A 13,362-nucleotide genomic window follows, 5' to 3' on the forward strand; every position below is an offset into this window, starting at 1 on the left:
GCTGCAGCAGTGTATCTCTAAGAGGCAAAGGCATCTTTCATAGAAGATTCTAAGAGGGGGAAAGCCCATAGGACTATATATATAAAGCAGTAAGAATTCTGTTGACAATCCAGGGATTTTCTCTTGAGATAGAAACACCTGTAGTAAAATTACACCCAGAAATTCCACACAAATATCTGTCTAAGAATATAACACTGAATGTGTTTAATGACAGTAGCTTCTCTCATTCTCTTAGAATGAAATACGCTCCTGTTTTGACCTCCTCTATTCTTCAGAATAAGACAAGAATAACTTGGGAAAATACCATCAAAAAGTGCTCTCTCTCATAAACCTGCAGAAAATACAAATAAATCAGCAAATTCAGAAAGAAAAAAATTGGGCAGAAAAATATCATCAGACAAATAACAATAAATTTTCCCACTGTGTTTCCTGTCAGACATGAATGAAAGAGCACATCAGTGATGAAGACTAGCTGACAAGACACAGCTCCACAACCTGCTCTATCCTGTAATATCATTCCCTATGCTACAGGACTATATTAAGAAGGAAAAAGTAGTTTTTACTAATCCAGTATCCGCTTACTTGAAATGTTTATTAAAAATGGTAATGTCTACTAGAGCAACTTGAGAATTAAAAGCCTGTCTTCAAAGTCATAAATCACAAGTATCCTGGAGAAAAAAGTGGTGCTGTCAGGCTTTTCAGCACAGTGATTGTTTTCAACACTGGAAAACTGTCACCTCTCTGGATAAACTATGGCTTAGAAATTACTGCAATCAACTAAAAATGAGAAATAAGAAGTTGTAATGTATGGGTCATTTGGAACGGAATATGGAAGTGAAGGAAATGCATCAGGAGTGGTTCTGTTAGCATGCCATATCTAAACACTAGCAGCACAAATGTTAAAGATACAAATGCCTTTTGTTGCCTGTTTTTCCTCAGCATCTTAGGGAGTTATGGAGATAACCATTGGTCAAATTACTAATGAAAACAATTATATAGTAGCCACTCAGATGTGGGGTTTCCAAAAAAAAAAAAATCCGGATGTAACACACATATAGTCCAGACAAGATTAAAGCCTGGTGATCTCCTTACTTGGGAAGTGTAATAGTACAATTCTTCCAGAGAAGAACAGCTGAGTTAATCTAAAAGGCTATTATTGCCTCCTTTATATAGGTGCTCTTTCAGCTAAGTTACCATAGGTCTTATTTTCAGAGGTGTCCTCTAAGCATCTTCTTAAGAACTCACTGAATGGACTGTGTTTACTTACTCCAGCATGTGAAATTTTTGGAACCTTGGGTGGAAGATCATCAACTAAGAATAAGATTCAAAATCACATTTTTAAAAGCCTGAGACCAATGTATATTGATCCCCAGAACACTGTCACTGCGTGCTGAGATATTATTCACTAACTCAAGAAAAACACTGCAAGCATCTTTAAAAAATGGAGTCAGGGAAGGAATGAAATTAAAACATAGAGGAAAGTCAACAATGCAGAGAAGTGAAAAATGTTAGTTTATTTTGGGATAGAAGTGTCATAGAACAGGAAGGAAGACACGCTCAGCACAGACACTGACTGTGATGACCTCAGAAACCTGTGGCAGTGCTACAGAGAAGAACTGGTAAGAATGGTCTGCAAAAAGAAAAAGAGACAGGAGTAGGAAATTGTGGAGGGGAGAGGAAAGGGTAAAGAAATTGCTTTTCCTGCCTTTATATTTCAGCTGCTTTTCTCTCGATTTATCTAGTTTTTCTTGTAAAGACATCAGAGACAGAAAGTGAAGGAAAGTAACAAGGAAATAGCTTATTTACCACATTTGAAAAAATAACAACAAAAAAGTTTCTTTCAAAAGCAGGTAAAAGTTATCAATAACAGACAAAAACTGCTGTTAGCTGTCTCACTGCTTGCAGCCAAATCTTAAGAAGGGACCTGAAACTAATTTATTCACCATGGGAGAAAATGAGCCTTTTGCAGATGTTTCCTCATGCCCTTCTCTCATAATTGAGGAAAAGTATGATGTTGCATTGTAATTAAGAACATTTCTTTGGTGAGTAAATATTAAAAATCAACAGCTTAAATGTCAGAGTATTTCCTTGAACACATCATCAGACGCACACAAGAAAGAGACCGATGCAGTGATGCCAAACTGATTTTTTCCTTTTTGATTTTATATATTCTTTAAAATTTTATAGCTTTGTAGCCTATTAGTGTGTATAAACATAGGTTTCTAGCTAGCATTTCACCTACCCAGAGAGAAAGGCAGAACACATTCCTAGAGATTCCAATCCTCTGGGGATCAAGGTGAAATTCACTGGGAACCAAGGTTAAAATGTTTTCCCAAGACATATTCTAATAAACAGAGTTTAGTTAATCTCTAAAGGGGGGGTTTCAAAAAAGTCAAACCAGGGAAGGGTTTTCTCTAACTGGGGATTCTTGTCAGTTTTGCTAATTTGGGAAACATAAAATTGTGCCTGCTTTATGTCACCATGTGCATCTTCAGTGCTTTTTGGTATGTATTCCAGCATGTTGAGCACCATAAATAATCGTTTATAAAGGCAACCACATTTTTATCATCTGATTGTGTCTGACTTTTTGTCTGATTGCTTCTAGGACTGAAAAGACATCAGCAGGATTGCTGTGGGAATTCTTTCCTCCACATATTCTATTGTATTCACTTACTGAACTTCAGAATTTTTACTAACAAAACAATTTCCAAAAAGGATAAATAATGTTTATGTGGAAGAAAAGTGTAACTCTCTAATACAAATCAATGCAAATAATGATGCTAAGGGTGAAAGGAGATAGGGAATATTCCTCTCTGGTACTGAGACAAAACCACCATATTCCTAGAGCAGAAAATTCAAGTAAAATCAAAACTATTATGTCCTTCTAACCTGTAAACAGCTCAGTATCTCTTTTGTGCTACAAGAGAAGTGACCAAATCTTTTTAAACACTGAGCTATAGCTTTAGGTTTTCCTATTGCCAAGATTTACTTCCTGTGGCTAAGACTCATTGGACAAGAGGTCCCTTCCAATCTAAGCTGTTCATAGCAGATGTACCACAGGAACTTAGGAGAGGAGCAGCTCTGGAGTAGTTCAGGGACAGGAGAAGGCAGACTGTGTATTGCCCCTTTGCAGTCTGGGAAGCTGGCTGTACCACGGGGTTATGATAGTGCAAATTGGCACTACTCACCTTAGCAGCTTTATTGGCTCTTTCTGCACCCTAATAAATTACTCACCAATTCCTCTTCAGCATAGCTTAGCTGCTAATTACAGAACTTAATCTCTAGGGTGAAAACTACACTTTACGAGATTCAAATTTTACAAGACTTATATGTCTAAAGACATAAAACTGAGATACTGAGACAGTAAGACTGCTTCACCTTGTTCTTTAAATGAAAAGGCACATCCACGTTTCAGTACCACAGCTAATACCTCTAATTTGAATAAAAGTAAAATCCACAGTGTTATTATCTTGTATTCACCATATACACAACAAGTTTTAAAAAAATCCTGTTTTTCAACCTTTTTTTCTATAATATTAGTTGTCCCTTTTACCATAACATTTAAAAATAGAATACTACTAAATAAAAAGTACTCTGGCTTGGGCATACATATTTGTGTTGGGTCTAGTTGAAATGGAGTTATTTTTCCCCAAAGCACCCACAGTGTTGTGCTTTATATTGGTAGCTAGAAAGGAGTTGATAATGCAGCAGAATTTTGGATACTGCTGAGCGGCACTGGCACAGCTTCGGTGCTGTCTATCCAACATTCTGCATCACCTCCCAGAAGGCTGGGGGTGGGCAAGGTCCTGGGAGGGGCTTAGTCAGGACAGCTGACCCAAAGTGACCAAAGGGATATTCCATAAATATGACATCAGCTCAGCAATAAAGGCTAAAAGGAAGGAGGAAGAAGAGGGTGTACTTATTATTTAAAACAGCAACATATGCTGAAGTCCTGCTTCCCAGGATGTGCCTGGACATTGCCTGCAGATGGAAAGTAGAGAACAAAATACATGGCTTTTTTCTCTTCTTATGCACGTGATCTTTCACTTCAATAAATTGACTTATCTTGACCAAAAAGGTTTTATCCATCTTATTTCCTTCTCCTGTCTTGTTGAGAAGGGGGGTGATAGAATGTTTTGGTGGGCACGTGGTAACCAGTCAAGTTCAACACATCACAATATTCTACTCTTAATACTGTTTCTTGTATTTGTCAGTTGACTAACACATTAGCATATTTGATACATCATGGATTCTCTTTTGTCAGTTACATTACAGGTTTAACTCAACTCCCTACACATTTCAAAGTTTAGGAATTGATGTAAAATTTAGCAGTTGAGAAAATCTGAGCTGCAAAACAGACTGGATGCTTGAGCCCCACAATATATTTAATTATCAATTATTTATAAGTAAATCCCATGAATTTTAAAAGTTACTGTAGCTACTGTAAAATAGTTTGGACTGAACAGGAATAAATACTAAAAACATGCTTTAGGCATATTAGAGGACATAAGTAATATATTTTACATTAATTTTTAATAACATTGTTGCACATGTAAATTCCAAATATTATTTGTTAAACTTGCATAAATTCATGCACAGAGGCAATGCTTATAGAAGGAAAAACAACAGGAAAAAACATCTGTATGTTACACAGTCTCATGTAATTGTGTGCAGTGGGGTAGTGTCATGAGAAGGGTAATTCTGCATGGCAGCATAACTCTTCATATTCCAGTTTTGAGGAACACATTCCCAAACATGGCTTTTGGAGAAAACTGATTTAGGTTTTTTTGGGAAGGCTTGACCTAGCTTCTTAACTCTAATACTACTTCTGATATCCTCACCTTTGATTTTGCTTTTTATTTATAAATATTATCACCACATTAGGGCACTATTATCACACTACCTCTCTAATTTAAGTGTTTTGAGCAGCCATATTACCTTTCAGAGGATACCCATTATCTGTTTAACTAGCATTTCAATTTTTGTGACCAGTACAGGAATATTTCTTGCTGTCACAATGCTCATCATTCTTTAATTTACATCTCTACACTTCCATAACAGCAACTAAAAAATGAAAGACAGTTGTAGCAAGAGGATAAAGGGATAGGATGAGAGCACCAGCTCCAAGTGTAGAAACAGATATCACAGCTGTTCAACTACTGCTAAGCCTAAACCCATTCACACTGACAGCAAGCTCTGTAGGGGTGCCTAAGGCCCTGCATGTTAGAAAATACTTGGCAAGTTAACACAGTACCAAACATTTTGAGAAGTCTGTCCTCCGACAGGAAGGGAAAAGGAGTTGTAAAGAAACTGTGGTGTGTTCTGATTATAGCTGCCCTGGAGGTCATTTATTGAGAATGATGTAGAAGTGGTCAAGCAGATTGATTTTTCTTGCCTGTCAGATATGTTGTCAGACTCATATATAATAACCTAGAACTTGGCCTTCTATCATATAGATATATTTTTTGACTACTACAACATAGTGGTACAGCTTAGGAAAGTGGGAAGTGTTTTTGTATCTTTAAAAAACATAAAGCTAATCAACAAGGATAATATGAAAATTGTACATTATGGGTAAAATGTAGAAATAATGAAAAAATTAGTTTGAAATGCAATATGCAAATTGTATAGCAAGTGGCAAAATTTTTTCAAGTCTATGAGAAAAAAATAATTCTGTATAAATGCCATTCCATCCTGCATCTCTCCTAAAAAAATAGAAGAGAATTGGACAGGGGATTGAGAAGGATGAGAAGAATGCTTAAAGATGTTAAATATCTTCTGGTCTATAGAAACATGTCATAAGTATGGTGAATAAAAACCAACTTGTTACTGATTTTTTTCCCCATAAGAACTGGACAACGTGAAGTGAAAACAGCAGATGCCAAGTTCACATATTAAATTCTCATATTCACATATTAAATAAATAAATTGTGTAACTTCTTGCACAAAAATTTATGGATTTAAGGCATTTACATGGCTTCAAAATAGGACTGAATAATTCTACTGAAGAAACAGCCCTACAGGATTCAAAATATATAGAACTTTGCTAGCTTAAAAGTGGTTTAGGTACAGTTGGGTGGAGGCCTTAATTAGCTGCATGTTTGCAATGATTTTCTGTCCTTCACTAGAAAATCATTAGTGGCCAGTGCTAGTTATGGAACACTGCTTAAATAGTCTGTATAAAGAATTTCTGGTCTAATACAGAAATACATATTTCACCCCTTCAGATATGTAGGTTTACAAAGTGCAACATGTGTACTTTCAAATATTTATCTATGAGTAAACACTATAGAGATAGTCATTAAAAGGACAACTTTTAAACTATCTAACAATAGTTTGTATAATTCATAAATATAAGCTAGGGTTTTATAATAAAATAAGAATTACATTCAACATTTATTTCCATAGTAATACTGGGGAGGCTGGGATAGAAATAAAACCAAGTAATTTTACTTTCCAGAAAGGAAAATTAAATTTATATAAAGATACATTTGTCTGAAGAAAGGAAATCAGATGCATCCCAATTTACCTCAAGAAAATCCTCCCTTATGTCTGCCCAAAATAGCTGTGCCAGAATCTTACACTGATGCCTCCAGTTCTGTTGTCTACTGTCTCTGAATCATTCACTGGCACTTTTATTTTTCATGATCAGATTATTTCTTTTGATGCCATCCTTGTAAAAAAGTTTTTCTGTATTCACAGGATAGAGCCAGAGAAAGCACCCCAGTTTGCACATCTGCAGGAATTGTTATGGATGGCTAACCCTCATCAGAAGCTCCTAATAACTCTAGATTTCACAGTAACTGTTCAGTTCCCTTTCTGCTTTCATTTTACATTTATACTCTAATTGACACAGTCAAGAGTTAAGTTACTGCTGTTACTGTTAATTAAAAATGAAGTCTAGATTTGCAGTACAATCATCTTACTAAAATACTACATTTGCAACAGAGAAATGTACTGATTAAAAAAAATCAGAAACATTAATAAGTATTCAGTTATTCTTTCAAGAAGGATATAGAAGTACACAGTATTCCCATTAATTCTGCATATTTTATGGTGAGGATCATGCATTGAATAATGATTCTTTTCCACTCAAACCAGAGATATGGAGTCTGATGTCTGAACCCATGGCAGATTCCAGATAATTGTATGCACAAGTCAGAAAAGGAGACAGGAAAAAAATCCACCATACTGCAAGTATGTGTGTTCATGAAGACAAATAGATGCATATATGGCATCAATATACTAATAGTTTGTATCCACAATTGCATATTATAGATCAAGGTTTAACATCTATAGTACAGAATAGAGAAATTCTGTTCACTTTTTGATTTCCTTAAATTTCAGTGGTAACATCTCATCAGTAACTTTTTTTTTCCCAAAAATTTTTGAGGTACTTCAGGACAAAATTCTACAGATGCTTTCTTGATCCCTTTTTCAACACTTAAAAACCATTTTTCATCCACTATTTAACAAAATGAAATAATAATAATAAAACCAAACCAAACCAAACTCCAAACAGCATATTTTGAAAAACAAAGTTTGGAAGACTGAATACAATATTCCAAGATAAACTCATATTCTGTGGAGATGAGTACTTTATATAAAAATGCATACCTAAACATCATTCATATTAATTTTTTTTAGTTCCTTGTTTGAAATGCTGTAATTACAAACACAATATAAATAGTTGAAAGGTTTTTAATACTTTGAAGAATTTAATTTGTCACATATTATTTTAAAAGATCGTTTTCCTCTGACTTTGTTATACAGTGTCACCATACTTGTCAAAGCACAGAGAAAAATTTCTTGCTTTATTTTGAAAGCTTTATTTGTATTCATATTTTTAGTACTCTCCAAAAGCAAATGAAATCCTTGGTTTGATATGAAGCAATATAGAATATTTTAAATTAACTTTAGAAATCACTGTTTAAGTAATGGTGGAGTTAAATAGTTAAAACCACTTCTCATTGGTTCTAAAGAATAAAATTTCTACATAAAATTCTTAGGGCCAAATACATAAAAAACATGTGCATTTCTCAGACATTAAAGAAGTAAAGGGAAAATTTTCTTTTAAGCATCAATGAAATCACAGTGCCTAAAATTGGGTGCTTTATATAGGATGCTATATTAAATGCTATACACACCATGAAAGTATATATTTACCTTCACAGGATGGAGAGGATCCTTCAAACTGCAACTGTGCATTCAGTTTGCAGGTTAATATATCTTGTCCAATAAGAGTGAAACCAGGATGGCACCTGTACTTCACAAAATCTCCTGTAAAATGTATTGCAAAAAGTTGAACCTCAAAAAATCCTTCAAACAGAAGTATATCAGAATCTCAGGTGAGAGATGCAATAGCTTAGAATTCAAGTGAAAAGAGAAGAAAGAGAAAGAAAGACTATTATTTTACCTATTTCAAAGTCATCATCTTCTGTAAACAAATCTGCATGTGGAACTGTGGGTGGAGGCTGGCACTTCCTGAGCTGATAAGCTGCAAATTTAAATAAAGGTTAAGGAGTATTTTACAGAAAATTCATTTCATATGCACACTTCCCAAATTATGAGAGCTGCACAGAACCTCATAGCCTCTCAGTTACAACATTTTCCAAGTTAAATATCATTACATGACATGAGTGTGATGAGACACAGGCTGCCCAGGCAAGCTGTGGATCTCAGGAATCATACAAGTCTAGGTTTAAACCTGGTCTAGTGGAAGATATCTCTGCCCATGGCAGGGGGATTGGAACTAGATGATCTTTAAGGTCTCTTTAAATTTAAAACATTCTATGATTCTATGACTCTTTAAACAAAATCTCTTGTCTGCTGTTCAAATCTGTTTCAATAAATTGTGAGCAATCTCGTAAAAAAGATTACCACTAAAATGACAGTGTTTTTAAAATGGAATAGAATGTCTACAACAGTTGAAGAAGCCCCTTCTGGATTAAGAAAAAATCAAAACAGAAATCAATATTGTGATGAGAGTGCATATACTAAACTAAAACTCTCCCCTTTCATGGAACTAATGTACAGTCAGATCAAAATTCTCTGGCCAACTTGATGGACCTATCCACTTTAGCTTCTGCTTCTCAGGTTAAGTGCAGTTGGTGACCATGCATAATGATTTCTTTTTAGGAGAAAAGTACAGCCAAGAGAAACATTTCAGGTTTTGAGTAACAATTTCACATGGACTTCCCCATGCAAACAGGTACTCTCTTTCTGTGATGTTTACTTTGGTCTTTGTGAATTAATTCATTGTATATTTTTGATTTCGAGCCTGGAAGGCTAAAAATCTTCCATTTATTATACGTATTTTGGTTGACTTAGAACTAGAACTAAACCAAATTAGAACTAGAATTATAGTTCAGCCTTTCGCTTCTCAGTTAGAGGCTTACTTTTCACCACATTTGGTGCTGAATGGAACTTTGAACAAAGTGTTTTGCTGCATATCAATCAGTCTTTATGCTATTGTTCAACCCTATCACAGTGTCCCAGAAACTTTTCTGACCAAGAACCCTAGGCATGGTCAGCTAGAAAATAATTTTAGTAAAGAAAATTAAATCTTAATGAATAAATAGGCCAAAGAAATTAAAATAATAAAAGCTTAATATTAGATGCCAAAGGTTAACATTAAAGATAGAACATAGTTTTTTAAAAGCCCCATATTAACATTCTTAGGGTTTTCTTAATATGTAATTTAAAAAACCTTTTACTTACTGTTATTTAAAAAAAAAAAAAAAGCTAAACTAAAAAACGTGCAAAACAACAAGCAAACAAACAAAAAATTCCACATAAAACAAAACATCAAATCCATGAGTCCTGATAAATCAGTAAACCACAAAATTATTAAATATTTCTAAAATTCATTAAATGGTTGTGGTAACTAGATGCTAATTATATAAAGAAAACTGACCATGAAAATTGAGGACAAAGAATCCTCCTGTTGAAAAATCACTGTGAAATTTGAGGAGGACTTGATTGGTAGAACTGTAAGCTGTTTCCAGAGCTGTGTTCCCACTGAAAACTCCTAACTGAGGCGAATTATGGTCAGGACCATCCCTGGAATGTAAAACATTAAAAAGTCAGCTGAAAAACTTATGACTAATATTCTCAACACTCAAGTTAACAGTCTCTTTTCTCTGGAGAGCAGTTTTATTTTTTTCTAAAAAATGTTTTTCCCGATGATTTAAAATTAGGTGGGTTTTTTTGTTTGTTTGGTTTGGTTTTGGTTTTTTGTTGTTGTTGTTGCTGTTGTTGTGGGGGGGTTTTTTCGGTTTTTGTTTTGTTTTGTTTTTTTGGTTTTGGTTTTGTTTTTTTTTTTTTTAAATTTTTATTTCTCACAACACAATACTCTTTCTAACTTCAGACATGAGTATTTTTTTATATTTACATGGGCAAGAAATTTAATGGTGAGAAAAAATTTAAATGTGTGTTCCCACCAAAAATTTTCATGTACAGATCAGAGGTAGATAAAACCAAGAAAATAGAAGTCTCGTAATGCTGTCATATCTCTAGCATTTTGACCCAGGTGCTACAAGGCTTCAACTCCTGCTTAAAACACAGAGTCATGGAAATTGCAAGTTACTCTGACATTTATATAAATTCCAAAGATTCAAAGATACGTCCTAAGGATAGAAAAAAACAAAAGAGGGGAAACGAAGCAGGAAAAAATATCTTGTTTTTTGTTTCTTTACAGTAGGATAAGACACCCAAAGAGAAACATACTCCAGTAGCATCAGGCTTCATTCACTTCCAGTATCACAGTACAGAACATTCAGGCCTGAACAGTCAGAATAAATAAATAAATAAATAAACTCCCTACTTTTATCACTGAATTATCTTTTGAGCTCTACAACACTTATTTCAAGTTATCTTGTATATTACATGTAATGAATCTAAACTGAATGAGAAAGCTTTTGCAATATCTTGCTTTAGAAGGCTTGAGATTATATAGAATGTCTCAGAAAGCTGTTCGCTTTCTACCTTTCGCTGTCTTTCAATCTGAGGGATATTTATTCACCTCAGCTGTATAGTTGAGAAGCCAAGATATGTATATATACATATATATATATATATATATATATATAGGCTTATAGCCAAGCTACATATTATATATATAACCTGTCAGAGAAGACAATCTATGATGTATTTTACACTTGTACTTCCAGGTAATGCAAATACCAGAGGTAACCAAATGGCTGTTCAGAAAGAGTTGCACATCTGTATAAACTATCTGAAAAAAACTCACCAGTATCTATAGGAATAGTGGACTAGCTGGGAGATTGGAGCAGCTTACTCACACAGGAATAAAAGTTACAACCTATATTCTGTGCAAACTTTCCTTTTCCTTAACTATGTATAGAATGTATGAGAAGTCACTTTGCACAGTATGTGGGGTAAGGACCAGGTTCAGACAGAAATAACATGTCCATCACCTTTGGCATTATCTATGCCTGCTCTCGAGTCCTTATGCAATAATTTATACAGCTCTAAGGCCTCTTCTTTTGGCTAAGATCACCATTTGAATGGGTTTGTGTGGAAAGAAATGCAAACTCAGAGAAGAGGGACATGCAACATGAAGCTCAAAGACACGGAAGTACAAGGCCTGAAACTCTGGGTTCGAAAATATAAAAAAGTATGTCTATCAGGCATATTGAAATATTAGGAAAATTTAAGAAAATCTTACTTAATGCCTAGATTAGTTATTGTCTGAAAATGTCAGAAAGTTTTGCAAAAACTAACATATATTGCCTGTATGTTCATGGAATGTATAATTCAATATAGTGTAGATTATTATGCCATTTTGACCCTACATGGCCTCAACTTAGAGAAGAGAGTCAAACAAGATTCAATTGATAACTGAGTTCGAGCTTCACAGTACTTTTGGAATAGTATTCTTAAAGAGTTCAGACAGTGATAAATATTTCTTTTTCAGATAACCTTAGAAGTTGTTTTATGCCATTCTTCAGCACATAAGACAACCTACTAAGACCAATACGAAGAAAATCTGTAGCTTGGGACAGTGAGACTTGATAAATTGATCAGAAAAACAATCACTTCTGTTTCAAAAAATTGCATACCAAACTGCAATGTAGTCATTCACAGGTTCAGTCTGAAGTAAAGTAAAGTTGATATAAATCCCATGGCCTGGTGACACAATAATTAACCAAGTACAATCTTTTGAATTTGGGTATTCCTCTGGAAATCCTGGGGAATAAACTGTACCATTCTGAGCAGTTACATTATAGCCACAAGGAGCTGAAAATAAAACAAATGAGAAAAATTAGTAGTAGAAAATAGCTTTTCATGTTAGAAGTGGAATATTAAAATGCTATCAAATTCTTAAAGCTCCACATGACAAGACAACCTGTTTTAAAGACAGCCTTTTCCTTGGTTGGTTGGTTCTCAAATAAATATGACATTTCTAAAATTAATTTATGCTGATGTCTTTTAGGTTTCATTTCTTAAAATTCATCAAAATCTACTGGTAATACTACTTTCATATAATTGAAACTAAACCCACACACCATTTAAAAAGGGGCACCTTTTGTTTCTATTCAAGATTAAAAATGAAATAAGCGAACAGGTAGGTCTTACATGTTTCCATCCAGCTGAACTCTAACTGAACTGGAATACAATTCTGAAAAAAAACAGGCTGATTGCTCTTTCACTAGTCCAAAACCATTATGCTTTATTTCTGATAAGTTTGAGTAATTTACAATGGTGATTCACTTGCAGATTTTATGCTAATTATCCTTATGACAAGTAAAATGGACATACAGACACAAATTTGTGCACACTCGCTGAATGAAGTCTGTAGCCAAACCTAAGCTATGAAAAGACTGACTTTATTCAAGGGGAGCAAAAATGTGATAATATACTCTTCTGAGTCTCAGTTTGGAAGAATTGACTGAATATGGATGAAAGCATGTATCTAAGTAGACATATGGTCATTAGTGCAAATCAGTGCATCTCATCCATTAGAATAAGACCTTAATCTCATTTATGGGCACTCAGCCTTACTCTAGAACCCTTCTCATTAGCTCTCACCATTAAGCTTATGTTATTATTGTCAGTGTTCCTGTGACTCTCCTTCAGACCCTCTTCATTTCTTTTTCAACTTAACAAGTGATGAAAAATAAAAGCAGAAAAAATGATAAAAGTAAAAAGGAAAACAGAAAACAGGAAAGGAAAAGGGGAAAAGGAAGGAGGACTGAGAAATGCAGTAGGATGTCTCATTTTCTGTATGGTTTAAATCTGCTACACTGTTGTGGTAGACAGTCATCTGGCCAGTTGATGAATATCCCTTTTTGGTGGAGTTCTTTTAATAATCTCTGGATTTATGGGACAGGCTAGGGA

At 34.4% G+C, this 13,362-nt stretch overlaps 1 protein-coding gene across 1 annotated transcript in view; it reads right to left on the reverse strand.

Moving 5' to 3' along the window:
- CSMD1 (CUB and Sushi multiple domains 1) overlaps positions 1-13,362 on the reverse strand; it is a 240,209-nt gene that overhangs the window by 92,103 nt on the left and 134,744 nt on the right. Inside the window, exons 28-31 of the mRNA XM_066314261.1 lie at positions 12,084-12,261; positions 9,917-10,062; positions 8,417-8,497; positions 8,167-8,280 (exon numbers count right to left, since the gene is read on the reverse strand). Coding sequence (XP_066170358.1) covers positions 8,167-8,280; positions 8,417-8,497; positions 9,917-10,062; positions 12,084-12,261 — 519 coding nt within the window. The remainder of the gene's footprint in view (positions 1-8,166; positions 8,281-8,416; positions 8,498-9,916; positions 10,063-12,083; positions 12,262-13,362) is intronic.

Source organism: Sylvia atricapilla, chromosome 3 (genome assembly GCF_009819655.1).
Source record: "Sylvia atricapilla isolate bSylAtr1 chromosome 3, bSylAtr1.pri, whole genome shotgun sequence".
In the NCBI taxonomy this organism is placed as follows: Eukaryota; Metazoa; Chordata; class Aves; order Passeriformes; family Sylviidae; genus Sylvia; species Sylvia atricapilla.